Below are 24,270 nucleotides of genomic sequence, written 5' to 3'. Positions count from 1 at the left end.
CTTCCCATTACAGATCAATAAATACACATTTGATACACATCAATGTCATGCAGGTTAAAACTGGACAGCACCACCGGCCCAATAGCTCCTAGATCTAATGCATCTCATTGGACTAAGCTTTGCAACGATAGACTCTTCAGTCAAAGCAAACTTTCCTGTTCCAGAACATTTGTATCTCTCGTGTTATTGTGAAATAAGACGGCAGTTTACAATACTCAACTAAACATGATGACTCAGCATGGAAGTTTAGTTCAATATGATTTTATTTAAAAATTTGCAAAGCTGAAGAGGAACCTAATCTTTGTTAAAAGGAAGCAATTTTCACAGTATATATTTAGCCATTTTAGCTTTGTGTTGAATAATAACAGAAACCAGAGTTTCTGTTCAGTCCTCACTCCAGCACACTCAGCCAGGTGCTTGGGATCTTGTAGTAAGATAACAGGTTCCCTGGCCTGAACTCATAGGAAATCCCCTCACCCAGGTGGAATACCAGTTCGTCCCCAGGCAAACATACAAAGTCTTATTTTCATTGCTCTACCCAGGGCTCTGGAAATCCTCAATTTTAAAGTTGAGAAAAATGTGAAAGGATTCCTTAACTCATTGCCTGCAACAAACCCAGTTACTTTTAAATTCTTGACAGTTACAAGTATAAAATACTTGCAATTTATAAGATGTTCCACATTTAATGGAACAACTCGAATGTTAAAAAAATTAGGTCAAGTAACATGCTTTCATGTTTTAAAATGTTACTTAATAGAACTTACTGAGACAAGATATGCAGCATTTTCTTGTACTTGGTGTTATAAACTCCTACTGACGTTGGCTACTTGATGGTCAAAAAATAAATAAAAAAAGAGAAGAAACCATATATACTGATATATAACAATGCCTGCAGGGAATGTCATGTTTTAAATTTTGTTACTGAAATTAAGCCTGGAAGAAGAAAAAAAAGATCTACAAAAAGCATATCCATGTTATTTTAAATGATGAGGTAGATTTTTTTTCCTATGCAGTAAAGTGAACAAAAAATGCATACAACTTTCGAATCTTTTTTTTTTTCTTAAAGTTCAGGTTATAGTCGCTTTCACCAACAAAACATTTATAAACTATGAGGTGGAGAGGTCATCCTCAAGCAGGCTCTGTACTTGGTGTGGTACTCAGAGATTCAACAATCAATCTTGGGTCAATCAACTCCCTCCAAAAAACAGTGATCTGGGGAAAAACACAAAATATTTGGTTTAGAGGTTTCATTTTGAGGTCACAGAAATTTTAGTTGGTTAAAAACTTCAGTCAAGTAAATTTCCATTTGTGCAGAATTGGCTGAAGAAGACCTGGAATGATCTGAGTCCCAGTAAGCTGAGTTCAATTAGGACAGAAGCACCTGTTTACCTAGAATGCAACTACACTTTAAACACATTTCACAAAAAATAAATAAATAAATAAAATAAATAAACACATTTCACCCTTCTCTCATTTCAAGCAGGGGGTGGGATGGGCTAGGGTGTGGGGCAGCTGGTTACCCAGGGTCAAGAGGATTTGCCCAACCAGACCCTGTGGCTCAGTGGCACAAATACTCTTCATAGGCAGATATGGCCCATTAGGGTTATTACTGGACTCCTGATGTTCCTTTGCACAGCTCTACAGTTCCTATCCTTTGCTACCTAAATCTAGGCGGTTCAGGTTTTACCAAGAGCAAATACTAACGCTTGGCCATGTGGATGAATCACGAGGGCCATCTAGTGTCAGAGAAAGGTTAATGAATGACAGGCTCTGCTTCAGGCCCCATTTAATAAGGCATAGAGAGGAAAGCTTCCAAGGTTTAATTTTCCAATGTAGTTTCCAAGAATACATTTCAACAAAAAAGTGAACAGGCATACATTGCAAATAAAGAAGTACAGGAGACTTGGCCAAATCTGCTGATCCCACAGACCCTAAAAATGTATTTTTGGAATAAATCCCTAAAAGTGTCATCTATCCTAAAGACAAAGCAAAACATAGTCTGGTTAGGGTTTCTACAAGTTTACATTTCTAAAATGTGACTTTTCAATACTGAAAGTTACAGAATAATAACCATAACATTTCAAATATAAACACCTTAAGAGGAAGCATTTTCTTAAATATAAATTCTATTTAGCTTAATGTTAGCACAGCCTCATGAGTCAGTCATTGCCAGCAATTCTGGAAGTCTGGCTGCCTAAAAGCTCTAAACCAGATATTTCCTAAAATGGCACTTTAAGGATTTAAGCAGAAGTCAAAAGACAGAATCGTCATTTTATGTCATTCTTTGAAACCATCTATGCTGTTGTAAGTCACAATCACAGTAACAACCGGGAGGTAGTAGTAACTACAGGGAGGCATGATGGAGACTTCCAGGGGGGCTGTTATTAATGTTCTGCTTCTTGACCTAGGTGCTGGTGATATGGGTATGTTCATTTGTGACAACTGTTCAAGCTATATATTTAAGTATACTTTTCTCAATGTATATATCAATAAAGTTTTTTAAATACACTATTCTTTTCTACCAAAACTGTGACATAACTACGATTTTATGCAACTCTATAGTCTTCAATAAGACTTTGCTATTTGTGCGCCTTGTCACATAGGCTCTTTGAGATCCAAGATGGCACCCTAACTTGGCACTGGACACTGAAACTGCCACCCTGTAGGCAGACCAGGGATCCCAGGGCCTACATCTTTTATGGCTTTAACATAGGCAGTTCAGGAAGCTGCAATGTCACCTTCCAGACCACCAGGAGCCAGTGGAGAGAGAATGAACAACCAAGCAATCCCAAGAAGAGAAGCGTGCCTACCCTCTTCTCCTGCGTCACAGCGTACTCCACTACCTCAGTTCCGTTTTCGTTGTGATAAACCAAATCAAATTTCCCAGGTTCTTTCATGGCTGAAACCAGATGGTAGGAAGGAGAGACAATAAGTCATTTCCCGGTAGTGAAAATGTTCATCTACAGGGAACTTATATCATTAGAAAAACAACCACAAACAAACTGTCCACTGATGTAGAGGCTGGGTATGCACATGAAAGCATGGAGTGCTCAGTGACAGGAGACCCTTAAAAAACCCTGTAACAAAAAAACAAAACAAAAAAACAAACAAAAAAAACTGTAACAGCAGAGGTAGTTTCTTGGTCATTTATCAGAGACAATCTTTCCTTCATCAAAAAATAAACAAGCTTGTCACCCTGTTATTAGTACTCTCAGAAAAAAAAATATATGTGTAACCATTAGATAATCCAAAAGATCATTGATATGTTCCAGCAGGGAAAGGCAATATGAATTCTGCAAAATTTGTCTATCTTGCTCTGTGTCCTCAGAAATTAAACATGCTTACAACTTGGTAATACAGCAGTCCTCACTTTGTATGGTAGTGTGAGGCTACAAAAATGACCTTGCAGGCTGAAATCATGCAAAACAATCTGAATAATCAAATGGGGAAAATTATCAGGACCTTTTAAAAATTGTCAAAACATTAAAACCTATTGTACTGGGAGATGAAAAAAAGAGTAAATATAGTACACTGTAATCTAAAACACCAGAAAGACTAAGAATTAATGTCCTATTTCTTTGTTAAGAAACTTATGTGGGTACTTGGCTTGCTTAGTCGGTAGAGTTGTGTAACTCTTGATCTTGGGTTTGTGAGTCTGAACCCACACTGGGTGTAAAGGTTACTTAAAAATAAACATCAAAAAAAAAAAAAACATAAAAAAAAAAAAGGAAATGTATCAAGAGTGGTTTGAATAGTGCTTGCTTTCCTGTCAAGTAACAGCACAGGGTAACAATCTTTTCTACACCTTGCAGAACCAACAGACTCCTAAGTGTGGATGAGCTTTGAGTATTTTATCCTTTGAACTCTTAGCATGAACATGAAATAGCTCTCAGAGCTCCTCTGTTGCTTTTTTGCAATTGTGTGACATTTTTGCTGATGTTACTTTGGGGACCTCTTCATCCCTTTTGTTACCACCACCCTTCCTCATTTATGTCAAGGAGTTCACATAAACTGCAGTGCCAACATCCCTTTGGTTAGCTGTTTCTTCTAACCCCACTTCATTTGAACTCCTCTTGGATGTAACCTCCAGAATCATCACTTTTTGCTTCTTTGTTGTACTTTCATCTTTCTTGACCAATTCCCTATCTCAATTAACTATTTTTGTAAAATGCCATGTAGGAGGCAGCACAGCTACATGCATTGCTGGGTGTATGGAAACAGAGTAACAGATGCACAGTGACCAATCACCAGGAGACTTGGAAGTGATGTGATTGGTCACTAATCATGATGGGCATCTGTAATTTACAGTGATTTGTGGACCAAAAAGCTAGCAGTACTTTATGCAGTTATTCACAGTTCACAGCATACCTAATATCATTGAAACTGTTGTTATTTAACCAAGCCAAGGTAACTAAAGTTCATATATATATATCAGAACCATGCAAAGTGAGGACTATCTGTATTTCTATTAGTGAACAGATAAAGCCATTTCTAGATGCTCCAAAGAAGAAAAGTCTAATTGGATGTTCTGTCAATCACCTGAGACAAGCAGTGCTCAGGCTGTGTCCATGGAATCTGACCATGAACAAACTTCTCTGTCCACCATTCCTAGGAAGGGAGATTTCTTCAAATAAAACCTAATCAAAAGAAAGCTAGAAAACCAATTTAAGTTATATCTAATCATTTACTTAATATAAGGGGATTCTGCTGGAAAACTTTAACTTCTGTGTACTGGAGCTTTGAATCTTCTACCCACTACAATACTTAAATACAAACAGAATACAACTAATTGCCTTAGGGTCTGCTAAAGAAAGAGGGATCTCTCCTGCTCCCTGGCCAGGAACCCCTATAACACAACACAACTGAAGCCATATACAGTAAAAGCTCTCTTATTCCTAGATTTTAGAACCAATAACAGGTGAAGTGAATCGGAGATAAAGAAGGGAAGCAGGGACGCCTTTGGCTTCAGGGTGTTATCCTGGAGTCCCAGAATTGAGTCCCGCATGGGGCTCCTTGCATGGAGCTTGCTTCTCCCTCTGCCTATGTCTCTGCCTCTCTCTCTCTCTCTTTCTGTGTCTCTCATGAATAAATTTTAAAAATCTTAAAAAAAAAAAAAAAGGCAGGGAAGCATCTGAATTAATGTGTGAGAGTGTGTGCGCACATACACTCTAGACATTTTATTTTAACTTAACACACAAAAGTATGTTCATTTGCTAATCTTTTGAAATAGAGCTGAGTAGGCCTTAGGAGCCCACTGACTAGTCATCTCTCTTTTATAAACCATATACTTAAAGTATGTCTGCAATTTCTACAATTTCCAGTTCTGAGTTTTTTTTTTTTTTAAAGGGATGCAAGAATGCAAAAACACTAGCAAGGCAGTCTAAGTTCAGAATCATTCTAGATTTTTATCAAATTCCTCCCAATCTCTTACAGCAGATCCACTCATGCACAATTCAATAGTATATTTCTTAGTTACACTCTTGGGTCTGCATTCAATTTGGGTTTCACAGAAATAATTCTTTTTATAATCAGTGTATATGAGTTTATGTAATTTTTATGAAATTACATAATTACAGGAATAAGAACAACTTGCCCAACAGCTTTGGAAACAAACCCAACAACCCTTAGCAGCCACACACCTCCACTAGGAGGAGCATAGGTCCCAAGGGCTTACTCTGTGCTGGGGGTGGGTGGAGGGGGTTAGTGGAGATAGCCACAGAGGCCAAGGCAGGGAGCAGCCCCTGAGTATAAAAGCTATGTAGAAAGCAAAGTAGATATGAAGAGCCTAAATTTTCAAATTCTTTTCTAGAAAACTCACCAGGTAAGGATGAAAGAATTTCTATATCTACTTGCTGGGTCTCTGGATTGTGGCTTAGTATTTTTCCTTCCTTTCAAAAATAAAAGTCCAAGTCAAAAACCAACATGTGAAACACTTCAAATATACTAAAACCACCGAATTATACAATTCAAAATGGTTAAAATTGTCAATTTTACATTATATAAATTTTATCTCAGTATTCAAACTTTCTATTAATAAATCAACTTGTAGGAGAAATAAAACTCCCACACCCCAAGCCAATATTTCCCCTGGTCTAAATCATCCCAGGGGCAAGTACCACACATATAGGCATAGCTCCTGTAGCCCAAAGCCTGCTAATTATTCAAACTAGCCAATTCTAAACTGCTCCCCCATCTTGCCTTGCCTATCCCAAGGAAATCCCAATAAAGTCCCTGGCCCAGGTTCTGGGCCTCTGCCTACCTCTGTCTCTGAATGGCACCCAGATGCTTTCCCCCAGGGGCCTGCACAGCACGGCATTCTCTGCCCCCTCAGGAAATATAAGTAATAAATTCTTCTTTCATTGCACGGATTCCTGTGGTATCACTCAGTCACCTCTATTGATTAAAATCCCACATATAAGTATGTACACATGAGACAGGGTCAAGGGCAGAGGAGACTACATTCTTTGAAGACAGATTTGACTTCTGAAGCAAGCTTCAGGAAAACAACCAGTAATTGAGCTAGATAACAGCACTTGAGGTCAAAGCAAAAAAAAAAAAAAAAAAAAAAAAAAAGTGGGACTGATTTTCACCCTGCAAATGGTTTTCAAAATAATTTCCAGAAAGTTCTAAAAATACTGGGAAAGTAAGCAGATAGCTTTCTAGGGTAATAACTGTGATGACCAACATTGATTTACTACGCATTTTTAAAAATCAGTATTATCTAGACTCATAATATGTAGAGGCTATAGGACATATCAATTCTATATTTATCTCTATTTCCTCATATATCACTATGGTAAGGTGACAAAACATCCTGGTTTGCCCTAGACAGGTCCATTTACATTTTCCTTCCAGGATAGTTATTAATATAATATTAACCCTTTTCACTCACAAGGAACCTGCTTTAGATAACTTCTATGTCACCTACATTAAGGGACTAAGATGAAAAATATGATAAAATACCAATTACCCAGAACTGACCTACCAAACCCCTTCATGAACTGATTCTTCTTCTAGTTTGCTTTTGAGGAAAGGTTCTTACCAGGATTTTAAAAGTTTTACAACGTTTTAAAAAAAAAAAAAAAAAGGTCTTCCAAGGTATCAACTCAAATTAAATCAAATCTCCTTGTACTTTTTTTGTATTACTATGTTAACATTACTAATCATTGTTTTTTAAATGGTCTTATATTTTGCATATTACATCAAAATAAGAAATTATGCATTCTAACAAAATTTTGAAAGAGTGAAAAAGGGAAGGAAACATGTAATTCTGTAATCCCACTGGAGTAAAACTTTTCCTGAAGTATGATAAAGCTCATGCCAATGTGAAGTCCCACACAGATGCGTAGTGAATAAATTCCAAGGATAATATTTGTGGGTTACCTGTGGTTAACAGATAATGCAAAAGGGGCCATGTTTGACCATAAGAACCTGCAATAGGGATCCCTGAGTGGCACAGCGGTTTGGCGCCTGCCTTTGGCCCAGGACGCGATCCTGGAGACCCGGGATCGAATCCCACATCGGGCTCCCGGTGCATGGAGCCTGCTTCTCCCTCTGCCTGAGTCTCTGCCTCTCTCTCTCTGTGACTATCATAAATAAATAAAAATTAAAAAAAAAAAAAAAGAACCTGCAATAATCCACAGTTATACCGATTGTTATGATGAAATTAATCAAATTTTCTGGCTGAGAACTATTTATTATTTCCTTTCAAAGTTTAGGTTCTGGGGGGAGTGGCATTCAGATAAGCTTGCAAGTACTGAAGCTGATTAGAAAAAAAGGACTTGAGCAGCTCGGGTGGCTCAGCGGTTTAGTGCTGCCTTCGGCCCTGGGCCTGATCCTGGGGACCTGGGATCAAGTCCCACGTCGGGCTCCCTGTATGGAGCCTGTTTCTCCCTCTGCCTATGTCTCTGCCTCTCTGCCCCTCTTTCTCTCTCTCTCTCTCTCTCGTGAATAAATAAATAAAATCTTTTTAAAAAAAAGCTTAAAACTCATCACTGCCCTACATCCATCCCCAAGTGCAAGGAAAACCCTGGGAGCTCCACGGTGAGACTATTAAAAAGTTTACATTTTGAAAATGTGCGCATCTTCTACTCGACATTATTTACTCCAAAAAATCAAAATTATCCATATTAGCAGCAGTAAATATGACTTCAGCTTCTTTAATATAAAGACAGTTATTTTTTAAATAAACAGCCTTACCTTGTAGTCAGAGACATCAGGAGAATAATCGGATGTTAGTTCCAAAAGCTAAAAAAGAAGAAAGAGCCCACAAATACACAAGCTCTGCAGTTCCTCTCCTCTGCCCCTGAGAAAATGTGCTGGGTTGGGGTACCCACCCCACCGCTCTGGGTGCCCTACCATGAACTTGTGGCAAAACAGGGGTTCTAGTGGAAAAGGTTTCTTTGGTTTGGGGCAGGAGGCTAGGAGGGCAGGTTTTGTGATTATATAAAGCTTTTTTTATTGAGCACTTGCTATGTTCCAGCACCAGGCTAAGCCATTTTTATTCATTCAGAAAACAGTAAGTAGGCACCTATTACATGCTAGGCACAAGAACAGGACAGATATGATCTGGAAAGGCTCTGTACACATATGCATATATAATTGTGACCTGCTAATGAGTAAATTTATTCGGAGGCAAGGTAATCTTCTTTGTTATAATTGTTATGGTTTCAAAATATACCTTAAAAGCAATCTTTTCTCCAACTTGAGGAGCAGCTGCTAACAGTGGTAACAAACTGTAGTCCTTCTTGTGTGTCTCTATTGGATTCTGAAAAACAGCATTAGTCATGTGACTTTGTTACTGGTGAAAAAAAGCAAACCTGTGACATCTACTCCAGACACACCCCATGGGAGAAGGGAAAGAGGTATGCTCAGGAGAAATAATACTTGCCTGGATAATAGTGGATGTGTTTGTTACCATTTCATTCAATTGTTGGTTCTTCTGATATTCAGCATTTCTATTTAACAGAAAGGAAACAGCCTGCCCTCGGCCTCGGCCTCTCCCCCGCATCCCCCGACCCCTAGCCCCCTTCCAAGAAAGAAGGTCCTCGCCTCTCCCCCAACCTCTGCCCAAAGTGGTGGGGAGAGTCACGTTGGGAGGAGGCCCAGGAGGGGCCTGCCTGACCCCGTTTGCGTCAGAGTGCTTCCACCCAGCAGCACTGGGAGTCTGTGCGCAGGGCCCCGGGCCAGGACAGCCTCGTCCGGCAAAGAGGCCTACTGGCTTTAGGAAACCTGCAGCGGGCTCTGGGGTACTCTTCGACACTGTGCACTGATCATCTGACTCTGAGCTAGAGTCGGAACTAGAAGATGATGTTCTGGTTGTCTTGCCCTTGACAGCAGGAGAGTTAAAGCCAATTTTAGTGGCAACTTTGTTTGCAGCTGTGGTTTTGGTAGAGAGTCCTTCCTTTGATATCTCAGTTGATGTTTTTTCTGAGGAATTTCTGACCTCCAAGATGACATGGCTGAGACCATCACTGGTTGATTCATGATAGGACTCAGACTCTGAGGAGGAAATGGGACTATCTTTTGTACTAATGCCTGCACCACTTTTCCTTTTGGTTTTGATCAGGCTGCTTCTAGCAGGTGAGCCCTTTGGAGGACCACCGTTGGGGATGGCCCAGTCCTTTGCTGACTGTGCTTTGGAAGACCTGGAGTTCTTTGCCTGTTTTTTATATTCACATTTCTCCTTTCTCTTTGGTGATTTTCTTTTGGTTTCTTCGTCATCACCATCCACTACACTACACGTGGCTCTGTTTTTCCTCTTGCTTTTTTTCCTCACACTCAAATCTGTGACAGTTTTTGGTTCTAGGTCCAAAGTCTTCTCATCGTTATTGTTCTCTTGCCTCTTCCAATGCTTCTTTGAATTTTTATAATCTACTTCAGTTTCTTCACCCTCCTCCAACTTAAATGCCCTCTTCTTTGCTTTTCTAGGTAATAAATGACTATCATCACCATTCTTGACCGTCACGGTATTCTCAGCAGCTGCTCTATCTTCTAATTTAACTCTATCAAAACAACAAGAGAGAAGGCTGCAGTGAGTAATTCATAAGCATTTCTCCAGGACACAATTACATACTGAGATGACTGTAGACATTCCTGCCATCAGTCAATGAAAAAATGTCAAATCACTGAAGGATAAAAGACTCTTTTTGACAAACTGGCCTATGTGGTATCATGGTCAACTGTCAAACGACTAGTTTTATTTTATTTTTTTAAAATCTTCCTCTGTTGTTCTTTTTTTTTTTAAGATTTTATTTATTTATTTATTCATGAGAGACATAGAGACAGAGAGGCACAGACACAGGAAGAGGAAGAAGGCTCCATGCAAGGAGCCCGACATGGAACTCTATCCTGGGTCTCTAGGATCACACTCTAGGCCAAAGGTGGCGCTAAACCGCTGAGCCACCCAGGCTGCCCATGACTAGTTTTATTTATTGAATATCTACTCCATCCCAAATATTTTCTAGACCTTTTCTCTCATCTAAATGCCACATGAAGTAGGTTTCCATTTTAAAACAGATCAGACAAGTAAGCAACTCAAGATCCACAGTTAAGAGGCAGCAGAAATGGCATTCAAACCGTAGTTTGTCTAACTTCAAAGTTCAATCTTTCCACGCTACTATGTTACCTATTCCAAATGGTGATAATGCAGAGTACCCACTTTTGTTTTTATATATGGGCTGCTTTTTCTTAAAATCAGATTTTACTTTTATTTTGTTGAATTTTAGGAAAGAATTCTAACAATTCATAACAGCCATTATAAAATTCCATGATAACCTATGATGATTAATTTTATGTGTCAACTTGCCTGGGCCTCGGGTGCCCAGAGATTTGGTGACACATTGCTGGGTTTGTCTATGAGGGTGCTTCTAGATGAGATTAACATCTGAATTGGGAGACTAAATCAAAAAGATTGTCCACCCTAATGTGAGTGAGCCTCATCCAATCCACTGAATGCCTGAAGAGGATCCCCTCTCTCTGCCTAACTGTCTGAGCTGTCAGCCTTCTCCTGCTTTCAGACTCAGACTAGGACTGGAACTTATACCATTGACTTCTCTGGACCTCAGGCCTTTGGACTTGGACTAGAAGTATATCATCGGTTCCCCTAGGTTTCCAGCCTGCCAAATGTAGATCTTGGGACCTCTGAGCCTCTATAATCTCATGAGCCAATTCCTTATAACACATTCAATTCTATATGTATTTATTATCTCCTATTTTATCTATTTCTCTGGAGAACCCTAACATACACTCCATCCAAAATGACTATTATAGTGAAGGAATTCTGTTGTTCGGTGAACTGGCAACAGCTAATTCTAATATGTGCAGTCCAATGATGGAAAGCTGAGAGTGTCCCCAATGTCAAGTATATAGTGGGGGCTCAAAATTGCCTGCTAAAAACAAACATTCTAGGGACGCCTGGGTGGCTCAGATGTTGGGTGTCTGCCTTTGGCTCAGGGCGTGATCCCGCAGTCCTGGGATCAAGTCCCGCATTGGGCTCCCTGCATGGAGCCTGCTTCTCCCTCTACCTCTGTCTCTGCCTCTCTCTCTCTCTGTGTGTGTCTCATGAATAAATAAATAAAATCTTTTTTTTAATAAATAAAATCTTAAAAAAAAGACATTATACTTTTAATACATTTATATCTACCTATACATTTCATCAAGTTTTCTTAGTGACCACAGAAAGATTAATCATATTTGAAAATAAGGTATAAGTGGTGGATAAGCAGATCAAGCATTTTTTTTTAAATGTTTATGGGATAGTAATGCTGTGATTTATTGCAATGTGGTAGTTGGAAAAAACATCCACTATTATTCTTCAGAGTACACAAATACACAGATATATACAAATCAAATTAAAATCAAAGCTACTGATATCAGGATAAAGAAAGAAATAAAAGTCCCTCTATTCCCAGGATGGACCTCAGCAACTAGCAGCAAGGAAGTAGTTCTCAAATGGGCAAAAACTAGGTTGGCATCCTGTGAACCCAAGAACCACTGAGGAACTTACAGAATATTGGATTGTCCCTTGACATTCTTAATTTGTTTTACCTGTAGCAATGTTATTGCTAAATATTCAAGCTTCAATTCTGAGGTAACCAATAAGGACCAATTTTTTCATCAAACTTTGAAAATGGTGGGACATCTGGGTGGCTCAGGAGTTGAGTGTCTGCTTTTGGCTCAGGGTGTAATCTAGCGATCTGGGATCAAGTCCCGCATAGGGCTCCTGGTGGGGAGCCTGCTTCTCCCTCTGCCTATGTCTCTGCCTCTCTTTCTCTCTCATGAATAAATAAATAAATCTTTTTTAAAAATTAAAAAAAAAAACTTTGAAAATGGTTGCAATACTCTTGGTTCAGTCACTGTGGCTCATTAAATCACTGAAACACAGCACCTGCTGCCTTTCAGAGGAGCTTGTTACACCATCATGCTTTCAAAAGCAGCCCTTGGCACTACCTCAACCATTCTGAAGGCATCTATCTGTGGATATTGATATGAAGGTATGACCTGTGACTACTACAGCCTCACTATCTCCCATTCCTGAGAAGAAGCATTTCTATTTGGAACACTGTAAGATTGAGAGACAAAATGTCATCCAGAGGATGAGAAACAGTTCACCTGGGTCTGCTGAGTTACCATTCCTTTTAGAGAATACACTCTCCCTGGCAATTCCTTTATTTCTCTACTTGGATCACAGACAACAAATGTAGCCGTCCTTGTACAAAGAGAAGTGAATTACCTAGGTAATTAGCAATGAAAGAGATTTAATTCCAAGAAATTTTTAAAACAGACTCTCCACCGTTGATGCACTCTTTGGACAAACTGGGTAGTATTATCAAAATGAGAGGCGCTTCCTTTATTTATTTATGTATTTAAGATTTATTTATTTGAGAGAGCACGCACCCAAGCAAGTGGGGGGAAGGGCAGAGGGAGAGAATCTTTAAGCAGTCTCCCCCACTGAGCACAGAGCCCAACTTATGGGCTTCAGTCTCAGGACCCATGAAATCATGACCTGAGCAGAAACCAAGAGTCAGATGCTTGACCAACTGAGCCACCCAGCCACCCGAAAATGCAAGGTACTCCCTTTAAGTGTGAAATTTCACTTCTAGGATTCTATCACAGAGAAATACAGCCACGCCCAACTGCACAGCCAGATACCCCAAACCCACCGCCTACCAAGGCCAAAGTGATTGGATTCAAATCCTTCTTCTGCCACTTTAAGTAAAATTTTTAAATATTACCTCATTTGTAAAAATGGGAATAGTGATAATTATAATATTCAGATGAACTATCATATGTTTAGAGCAGTGCCAGACTCTGAACAAGTAGTATCCAAATGTTAACTCTAATTTTTATTAAAACAATAATTATAAGTCCTCTGACAGCAGGAGTTGGTGGGTTTTTAATGAATTTGTCTCAAGAAATGGGGGTGAAGGCAGCCCCAGTGGCGCAGCGGTTTAGCGCCGCCTGCAGCCGGGGCGTGATCCTGGAGACCCGGGATCGTCGGACTCCCTGCATGGAGCCCACTTCTCCCTCTGCCTGTGTCTCTGTCTCTGTCTGTGTGTGTGTGTGTGTTTGTCTCTATGAATAAATAAAATCTTTAAAAAGAAAAAAAAAAAAAAGCATTCTACTTAGAAAAAAAAAAAAGAAATGGGGGTGAAATTCAATAAGAAAAGTAAAAAGGTAGAGCTGCACTCTCTTTGGGTCCCCTCAGTCCCTGCAGGCTCCTTCCTGCCTGGCTGCTGCATTATCACCTTCATAGAGGTCAAGTTACTTGACCAAGGGAACACAGCTAATGAGTTATGATTCAAACTAGGGTTCTGACTCCAGACCGTGAACTTTTAATCATTCTGCTCTCTTGCCTTTCACACAATACTGAACAAAAGTAACTCATATTGTTGGCATAAATACAGACCTATACAACTTTTTCTGGAGGCCAATTTGACAGTACTTATCAAATTTTAAAATCTGACCAAAAAGTACCTCATCTAGGAATGTATGCTGCTGAACCACTGCCCAAGTACACAAAGATGTACAAGACCATTCACTACAGCAGTACGTACCAGTGAAAAACAGAAAACAACTGTCATGGGGGCAAGCTGGCTGGCTCAGTCAATGCAGCATGTGACTCTTGATCTTGGGGTTATAAGTTTGAGCCCCACATTGTATGTAGAGATTACTTAAAAATAAAAATCTTAAAAAAAAAAAAAGCCATGGTCTAAATATTTGTGTCGCTGCAAAATTTATATGCTGAAATCCTAACTGCCAAATGTGATGGACTTAGGAGGTGGGGACTTTAGAAGGTGCTTATGTAATGAGGGTGGAATCCTCACTAATCCTCAGATTAGTGCTCCTATAAGACAGACCCTACAGCCCTCCCTAGTCCCTTCTGCAGTGAGGGCACAGTGAGAAGGTGCCATCTATGAACCAGAAAGCAAGCCTCACCAGACACTGAATCTGCTGGCATCTTGATCTTGTACTCCCCAGCCTCTAGAACTGTGAGAAATAAATGCCTGTTATTATAGCAGCCCAAATGAATTAAGGTAACCTAATACATCCATTAGTAACAGGTTGGTTAAATAAATTGACATGGTCATGTAAAAGAATACTACACGGCATTTAAAAAGAATGATTACCCCAAACTTAACTGAGGATACTTCTAGAGAGGGGGGATGTGGGAAGAATATGAGAGAAGACAAATAAGGAACTTTTTACCCTGAACTATTTTGAAATATTTTTTTTTTCATCTGTCAGAGTAGAAAAAGTCAGGTTCTGGGGGCTTCAAAGAATGGGCTATGAGGAAATGGCCGTGGCACTGGGGAGAATCCTTGCAAGCCTCCTGCTCCACCGTTCTTCATTAGATTTTTCTCAGTACTCCCAGCAATCGTACAGAATCCTTCTGCGGTGAGACTTCTCTCTTCACTGAGTCAGGTTAGCTTTTGCCTCTACAACTCTCCTGTGCCATCTAACATGTCCATCAAGGAACTGTGAAATTCCCTGACCATTTGTGTTCCACGATGACCTCTCTCCCTTCTCAATCATCTTCTGCACTTAGCAGCACAACCTAGTATAATTATCCAGGCTGACTGCCTGAATCACTCCAGAAAGTAATATGCAGAGGCATGAAACTAGTTATTTTGGTCTACTCCCACAATATTAGGAACCTTTAAGAAAAGAGACTATGCTTTCTTCTGTAGCTCTGAAGAAAGGTGAAATCTGTTGAAAGACAGAATGACTGAAAATAGGAAACCACAAAAATATACAAAATTTTTCCAAATTCAGTTTTTTCCTAAAGTCCACCCCCCATCTATCACTGAAGCCAGCTGCAGAGGTTATTTCTTATCACACACAATTATGCATTTGAAGTGTTTAAGAGAAATTCTGCCTGCCATTGTGCTGTATTTATTTCTTCTTCTAACAGCTGTCATGGATTCCTTTTGACATTAATTTCATCAGAAAGAGTATAATTCCCAGGGATCCCTGGGTGGATCAGAGGTTAAGCGCCCGCCTTCAGCCCAGGGTGCGATCCTGGAGTCCCAAGATCGAGTCCCGCGTCGGGCTCCCTGCATGGAGCCTGCTTCTCCCTCCGCCTGTGTCTCTGCCTCTCTCTCATGAAAAATAAAATCTTTAAAAATAAAGAGTATAATTCCCAGATGATTCATTAATTGAGGTATAACTGCAGTTAGTGAGCAGCAAATTATTAATTCATTAGACATGGTATAGTTCAGGGGCGCGGGGGTGGCTCGGTCCGTTCAGCGACCTTCAGCTTAAGTTAGGATCCCAGGGTCCTGGGACAGAGCCCCACCCACTCCGGGCGCCTGCTCGGCAGAGAGCCTGCTTCTCCCTCTCCCTCTCCCGCTCCCGCTCCCGCTCCCCCTACTTGTGCTCGCGCTGTCAAATAAATAAATAAAATCTTAAAAAAAAAAAAAATGTAAAAAGGCAAGATAGTTCTGAATAGGAGGGGGAGGCGGTCCTTGCAATTGAATTGTAAATGTTTAGGGACGCCCGGGTGGCTCAGCGGTTTAGCGCCCGCCTTCGGCCCAGGGTGTGATTCTGGAGACCCGGGATCGAGTCCCACGTCGGGCTCCCTGCATGGAGCCTGCTTCTCCCTGTGCCTGTGTGTGTCTCGTGAACAAATAAATAAAACCTTTAAAAAAAAAAAAAAAAACAAAGAGGCCCTGAATAAATTAGTCCAAAAATCCAAACTGATACGATCACGTCTTAGCATTTTACCAACACAAATCAACCACACGTATACGTTTCATACCACAACGGCGCCTGGATACGCAGCATCATTTTTTTTTTTTTTGACTTCTAAAAGCACATTTAAAACCATGTTCTTTTCCGAGTCGCAAGCCACAAGGTCCCAAACGCCGTGTAAAAGAACCACAGAGCCCCCACGAGCGGCGGCGGCGACGGCGACGGCGACGCGTCGGTCTCCGCGGGTCTCGCAGGCGCGCGAAGGCAGGGCGAACCGCACGCTCCGGAGAGAACACGGCGGACGCGGTCCGCCTGGGCGCCGCGCTCTGGGCGCTCTGGGCGCTCCGGCCCCGCCGCTCCGGCCGCGCCGCCTGACAGCCCCGCCCCCCACCCACGCGCGGCCTCCCGGGACCCCCCGCGCCCGGGGCCTGCGCAGGCGCGGCCCCGGCCTCCCCTACTCCCGCGCACCGCACCGCACCGCGGGCCTGCGCAGGCGCGGCCCCGGCCCCCCCCCCCCGCCCGCGCCCCCGCGCCCCCGCGCCGCGCGCACCTGAGGCAGTCGTTGTCTCGTACCAGGCGCGCGCTCTCGGCCGGGGGCAAGAGCCCCCCCTCCAAGTAGAGGCCCAGGAGCGCCCCAGAACTGAAGCCGAAGCGCTGGCGGATGAGACTAATGAGATCCGTGACCACTCGGCATCTGTTCAAGTCGACAAGAAGCCAGAAGGCCGTGCAGTGCGGGGTCGCTGGCGGCGGATAATCAAACTGAAGCCGTAGCCTAACCGTCTCGGAGGCCGCCATCTTGCCCGGTGCTCAACGGAAGCCGAGAGGCTCCACAGGGCTACGGAGAGGCGTGCTCGGCGGCCCGCCCCCGACGGCCTGTTAACGTGTGCCCCCTATGGGCGCCAAGTGGCTACTACAGGCTCCGCACCCCGCGACAACGCCGTGGGGCTTGCGGGCCTCAATTCGGGTCGTCCCTGGGCTAGGAAAGAGGATAAGTGAATCCCTGTCCCGCTGAGCTCTGTGCGGGGTCCGAATTTAGGCAACTCTCTGGATAAACAAGCACTGCTCAGGGATCCCTGGGTGGCTCAGAGGCTTAGCGCCGCCTTCAGCCCGGGGCGTGATCCTGGAGTCGTGGGATCGAGTCCCACGTCGGGCTCCCTGCATGGAGCTTGCTGCTCCCTCTGCCTGTGTCTCTGCCTCTCTGTCTGTGTCTCTCATGAATAAATAAAATCTTAAAAAAAAAAAAAAAGCACTGCTTAGTAGTTGTCTTCTAAGATATTTGCTTTTGTACGGAAAAGAATCTCAAAAAACAGTAACCCCCCCCAATACATTTAATTGGCAAAATTTTTCATGCAATTCCCAGTGTATTGTAAATGTCGCCGTTTTAAAATAAAGCCGTATGGACGCCGAGGTGGCTCAGTGGGTGAGTGTCGGCCTGCAGCTCAGGGCGTCGTTGTCCCTTGGTTCCAGGATCAAGCCCCACGTGGGGCTCCCTGCATGGAGCCTGCTCCTCCCTCTGCCTGCGTCTCTGCCCCCCACCCCTCTCTCTCTGTGTGTCTCTATGAATAAATAAAATCTTTTAAAAATAATATTTTAAAAACAAAAAATTGTTAAAATGTAACAAACTAAATGTAAAAACAAACACTTGACTTCCCAAAGAAGTGTTTACCAAGTTGCTAGAGTCATTTACATTCTCAATATCTGGGAAGGGTCTACTAAGACTAAGTGATGAGGGACCTCTGGATGGCTCAGCGGTTAAGCACCTGCCTTTGGCTCAGGTCGTGATCCCGGGTTCTGGGATCAAGTCCCACATTGGGCTCCTTGTGGGGAACCTGCTTCTCCCTCTGCCTGTCTCTCTGCCTCTCTCTCTGTGTGTGTCTCTCTGCAGAGACACAGGCAGAGGGAGAAGCAGGCTCCATGCAGGGAGGCAACATGGGACTCAATCCCAGGTCCCCAGGATCATACCCTGGGCCAAAGGCAGCACTAAACCACTGAGCCACCCAGGCTGCCCTAAATAAATAAAACCTTAAAAAAAAAAAAAGACTTAAGTGATTATTATACCATTTACACTTAGAGGTGCCTGGTTTCTGGAGCTAACATTAGATGAAACTGGGGTAAAAATGACAATTCCATTGAAATGGGGATTGTAATCAAAGACTTGCGTATTCATGGATAGGGTGATGGACATTTGTGAACTGTCATAGATTTATTAGCAATTTAATCTGATAGTTGAAATCAATTGTGTTTATAAGAATGCATTTGAATTGAGAGAGCGTATCAATATCTAAGAGAAAGGAGTTAATCCCAATACAAGAAAGCTGTTCTCAAGTTCAGGGCATTACTAGATTTTATGTATCAATGGTTGCTGTCATGTGCATTATTACAGTAGAATGCACTACATTTTTAAAGTTTTTTTAAAGTTTTTTTTTTAAGATTTTATTTATTTATTCATGAGAGAACAGAGAGAGAAAGGCAGAGACACAGGCAGAGGGAGAAGCAGGCTCCATGTAGGGAGCCTGACATGGAACTCGATTCTGGGTCTCCAGGATCACGCCCTGGGCTGAAGGCAGGCACTTTGCTGCTGAGCCACCCAGGTGTCCCTAAAGTTTTTTAATTTTAAGTAACCTCTAAACTCATGTGGGGCTTGAACTTACAACTCTGAGATCAAAAGTCACATTCTCTACTGACTGAGCCAGCCAGGGGCCCTCATTTTTCCTTAAAGTTTTGGTTTTTTTTTTTTTTTGTATTTTTTTTTTATTGAAGTTCAATAAACAACAACATACAGCATAACACCCAGTGCTCATCCCGTCCAGTGCCCATCACCCAGTCACCCTAACCCCCCGCCCACCTCCCTTTCTACCACCCCTTGTTTGTTTCCCACAGTTAGGAGTCTCTCATGTTCTATCTCCCTCTCTGATATTTCCCACTCATTTTCTCTCCTTTACCCTTTATTCCCTTTCACTAATTTTTATATTCCCCAAATGAGAGACCATACAATGTTTGTCCTTCTCCGATTGACTTATTCCACTCACCATAATACCCTCCAGTTCCATCCACGTCGAAGCAAATGGTGGGTATTTGTCGTTTCTAATGGCTGAGGAATATCCCATTGTATACATAGACCACATCTTCTTTATCCATTCATCTTTCGATGGACACCGAGGCTCCTTCCACAGTTTGGCTATCGTGGACCTTGCTGCTATAAACATCGGGGTGCAGGTGTCCCTCCTTAAAGTTAATGTAAATTTAATAATACATGGTAGAAACAAATGACCTAGTAGGTGCCAGTGAGGCTTATCTATATGGGGCAGGAGAGAGAAAGAGATACATTTATTTCTCTCTTTTTTTAAAGATTGTATTTTTTTACTCATGAGAGACAGAGAGAGAATGGCAGAGCAGGCTCCATGCAGGGAACCCGACGCGGGACTCCCACCCCGGGTCTCCAGGATCAGGCCCTGGCCCGAAGGTGGCGCTAAACCGCTGAGCCACCGGGCTGCCCAAGAGATACATTTCTTTTCGAAGAACAGAAAACAGTGCAGTCACATTCTCAGGCAAGCAACTTTAGGAAGAAGTTCAAGTGAAACAAGAAGTATAACTTAATTCTCTTAAAACCATACATGCTTGTTTCTCCTTAGGAAGTGTTTGGGTATTCCTTAGGCCTGACTTATGCCGCCCCCTACAAGACTGCTACTCCAAAAATGGAAAGTTACCTAAGCAGCAGGTGGCTTTTAAGTACTTGCCTGCCTATTCTTGTTTCCTTCCTAGAGATAGGCAAAATGCCACCATTCTCTTTACTATGGAACCTGGAGTGTTGACAAAGGATTGATTCAAAGTGATAAATCTAAGAGTCAGACTTAGTCTTAGATATGATCTGATTAAATCTGATCAGATCTAATCTAAGACTCAGAACCAAAGTATTAATATTAATTTAATAAGACTGAGTGGTAGGTACCCAATTATATGTGTTTATCTGTATTTTGCAACGTTCATGACTGTAAAAATTTATTGAAAGGACCTATCATTTGTCAAATGACCCTTTAAAAACTTCTAAAGGGTCATTTGACAACATTTGTCTAAATTATAAATTCATGTATCCCTTTTTTTCATGTACTTTGACCTATCCATATAAGATAGGTCATGTCTAGGCATATTCCATATCTAGGCATGTATAGACTAATACTATGAGCAAAGAATCCTATATAATGTTTCCTGAAACATTGTAAAAACCAAATAACAAGAAACAAAGTAAATAACCATCAACAGAGATTTAATTGAATAAAATTAGTGTACATCCAAGGTTGTATAGAATTTCACTGTATCAAAATTTATTTTTTTATTATTTTTTTCTTAAAGATTTTATTTATTTATTCATGAGAGACACGGGGGGGGGGGGCAGAGACACAGGCAGAGGGAGAAGCAGGCTCCCTGCAGAGAGCCCTATGCAAGGGACTCAATTCTGGGACTCTGAGCCAAAGGCAGACGCTCAACTGCTAAGCCACCCAGGTGTCCCTGTATCAAAATTTATGTAATGAAATCCATATTGAGGTAGTTCCAAATATACTGCCATGGAAATGTGCCTAGGATATAATGAGAAAAAAAGAGCAAGGAGCAGAGCACTATATGTTTTATGCTTCGATTTGCTTTCCTTTTTAAATTAACCTTTTTTTTTTTTTTTAAGTGGGTGGCTCAGTTGATTAAGCATCCGACTCTTGATCTCAGTTCATGATCTCAGGGTCATGAGCTCAAGTTCTGCACTGAGGGAGAGCCTACTTTAAATCAATCGATCCAGTATGTTTAAATTAAGTTTTTTAATATAATTATAGATTCTCATGCAGTTGTAGAAAGTAATACAGAGAGATCCCATGTACCCTTTAGCTAATTTCCCCCAGTGATAACCAGGGTATTGACTGATACAGCCAAAACACAGAACAATTCCATTATCACAATGATCTTCCCTGTTGCTCTATTATAGCCACCACAGTGCTTTCTATTTCTATGGTTTTTTTTGTCATTTCAAGAATGCTATATGAGTGAAATTGTAAAGTATGTAACCTTTTGGTATTGACTTTTTTGCTTCTCAGCAGAACTCTCTGGAGATTCATCTATGCTGCTATCTATATTTGTATCTATAATTTGTTCCTTATGCTGAACAGTATTCTGTGGCTTGAGTAAACCACAGTTTGTTTAATCATTTGGGGTGAAGGCCTGTTGACCCTGTTTAAGACCATTTGGGTTATTTCCAGTTTGGGGCTATTACAAATAAAGCTGCCATAAACATTCCTTGGTGGGTTTTTATGTAAATCATTTCTCTGGGATAAATGTCCAGGAGTGCAATTGCTGGGTCATATGATAGTTGCATGTTTAGTTTTTGCACTTTAAAAAAAAAAAAAAGATTTTATTTATTTATTTGAGAGAGAGAGAGAGCACAAGGGGGGAAGAAGGGCAAAGGGAGAGGGAGAAGTGGATTCCCCACTGAGCAGGGAGCCCTACACAGTGCTCATCCCAGGACCCCAGGATCACAACTTGAGTCAAAGGCAGATGCTTAACCAACTGAGCTACCTGGGGACCCTTGCATGTTTAGTTTAGTTTTTTTTTTTTTTTAAGTATTTATTTATGTATTCATGAGAGACACACACAGAGAAAGGCACACAAGCAGAGGGAGAAGCAGGCTCCCTGCAGGGAGCCTGATGTAGGACTCAATCCTGGGACCCCAGGATCACACTCTGGGTCAAAAGCAGATGCTCAACCACTGAGCTACCCAGCCATCCGGCATGTTTAGTTTTTTAAGAAATTGCCCAACTGTTTTCCAGGGTAGCTGTACCATTTTGCCTTCCCACTTGCAATGTATGAAGTGATTCAATGTCTTCATATCCTTCGTTGCTGGTTTTCATTTCAGCTATTCTGAAAGATGTGTAGTGGTATCACATTGTGGTTTTATTTATTTATATTTATTTTTAAGATTTTATTTATTTATTTTATTTTTTTTTTAAAGATTTTATTTATTTAGTCATAGACACAGAGAGAGAGAGGCAGAGACACAGGCAGAGGGAGAAGCAGGCTCCACACAGGGAGCCCGATGTGGGACTCGATCCCGGGTCTCCAGGATCACACCCCAGGCTTCAGGCGGCGCCAAACCGCTGCGCCACCGGGGCTGCCCCTAAGATTTTATTTATTTATTTATTTATTTATTTATTTATTTATTTATTTATTTGACAGAGAGAGCAAAAAGGTACAAGCAGAGGGAGCAGCAGAAGGAGAGGGAGAAGCAGGCTCCCAGCTTAGCCTGGGATCAAGCCCCCCCAATGTGGACCCTGGGATCAGGACCTGAGCTGAAGGCAGACACTTAACCAACTGAGCCACCCAGGCACCCCCTCATTCTGTTTTTGTTTTTGTTTTTAGATTTTATTTATTCATGAGAGACACACACACACAGAGGCAGAGACATAGGCAGAGGGATAAGCAGGCTCCCTGCAGGAAGCCCGATGCGGAACTTGATCCCAGTACCTGAGCCAGACGCTCAACCACTGAGCCACCCAGGCATCCCAGCAAAACAAAACTTAATTGCAGAAATGTGATCTTTATTTATTTTTAAGAGACTATTATTTTTTAATATTTTATTTATTTATTTGACAGGGAGAGAGCACAAGCAGGGAGAGCAGCAGAGGGAGAGGGAGAAGCAGACTCCCCTCTGAGCAGGGAGGCCTGATGTCAGTCTTGATCCCAGAAGTCTGAGCCAAAGGCAGACCTAGGCACCCCTAAGATTTTTATTTTAAAGTAATCTCTACATACATGGGTCTCAAACCCACAACCCTGAGATCTAGAGTCACATGCTCTACTGACTGATCCAGCCAGGTGCCCCAGTGAATCTAGAGCCTGCTAATCAGCACTAGTTAGGTAATCTGCCTGATAAAGCCCACCTCCCACCCTCCCCTGCAAGAAAGAGGATCTTTCCTGAAACAATTCTTTTCTTTTTTGTTTTATTTTATTTCTTATTTCTTTTCTTTTGTTAATGACTTCCTTGTTGAGAGGTTTCTGCCTATAAAAAGCCTTCAATTTTGTAGAGCTCCTTGGATCCCCTTTCTTTCTATCTGCTGGATGGTGTGCTGCCAAATTCATGAATCATTGAATACAGTGAATAAGATCTTTAAAATGTACTCAGTTGAGAGGCACCTGGCTGGCTCAGTTGGAGGAGTGTGCAATTCTTGATCTCAGGGTCATGAGTTCAAGCTCTTTGTGGGGTGTGGAAATGACTTAAATAAAACTTTAAAAAATTTTACTCAGTTGTATTTTATTTGTTCAACACACCTATCAAAATATACAACATTACTGTTATTTCAGGAAATTACTTTATGTCCCGTACCCCTGTCAATGTCTGCCCTTTATCCTTGAGGGGTAACCATAGTTTCTAATTGATTTTTACACCATTATTTTGTTTGTTTTTAAGTAGGCTTCACACCCAGTGGGGAGCCCACCATGGGGCTTGAATTCAGACTTTTAAGATCAAGACCTGAACAGAGATAGAGTTGGACTGAGTCACCTGGGTACCCCATACATCCATCATTGTTTTATCAGGCAGTTCCCTGGCCCTTACCTGTATCTCCATCACCCCTACTGAATTAGCCCACCCCAGGGCTTAAAGTGGGGAGCCTGGTTGCCTCAGTCGGTTGAGTCTGGCTCTTGATTTTGGCTCAGGTCTTTATCTCAGGGTCGTGAGATCAAGCCCCAAGTGGGGTTCCCTGCTTAGCAGGGACTCTGCTTGAGATCCTCTCTCCCTCTCCCTCTGCCCCTCCCACAACTCTCTCATTCTAAAATAAATAAATCTTAAAAAAAAATAAAGCTATATAACATTTGTAGACTTTCATACAAGAGTATCATTTCTATTTTATCCTCGAGAAATAATTCCCTGAAAATACCATACGGAAAATATATTTACTATAGTGTTATTTTTGCAATGAAAACACAAAACTTGGGATCCCTGGGTGGCGCAGCGGTTTGGCGCCTGCCTTTGGCCCAGGGCGCGATCCTGGAGACCCGGGATCGAATCCCACATCGGGCTCCTGGTGCGTGGAGCCTGCTTCT

At 41.8% G+C, this 24,270-nt stretch overlaps 1 protein-coding gene across 1 annotated transcript; it reads right to left on the bottom strand.

The window, feature by feature from the left end:
- Positions 1-245: 245 nt before the first annotated feature.
- COIL (coilin) lies at positions 246-17,018 on the bottom strand. Its single transcript, XM_072779893.1, has 7 exons — positions 16,745-17,018; positions 8,891-10,004; positions 8,681-8,767; positions 8,200-8,247; positions 5,819-5,888; positions 2,811-2,899; positions 246-1,212 (listed from the first exon to the last, which is right to left on the bottom strand). The coding sequence occupies exons 1-7, from the start codon at positions 16,987-16,989 to the stop codon at positions 1,129-1,131; spliced, it is 1,737 nt and encodes a 578-aa protein (XP_072635994.1). The 5' UTR covers positions 16,990-17,018; the 3' UTR covers positions 246-1,128.
- Between the last annotated feature and the right edge of the window lie 7,252 nt (positions 17,019-24,270).

The sequence above is a fragment of the Canis lupus genome, chromosome 16 (assembly GCF_048164855.1).
Source record: "Canis lupus baileyi chromosome 16, mCanLup2.hap1, whole genome shotgun sequence".
NCBI lineage: Eukaryota > Metazoa > Chordata > Mammalia > Carnivora > Canidae > Canis > Canis lupus.
The sequence above is the reverse complement of the archived record's forward strand: the minus strand, read 5'-3'. Positions and strand labels throughout refer to the sequence as shown.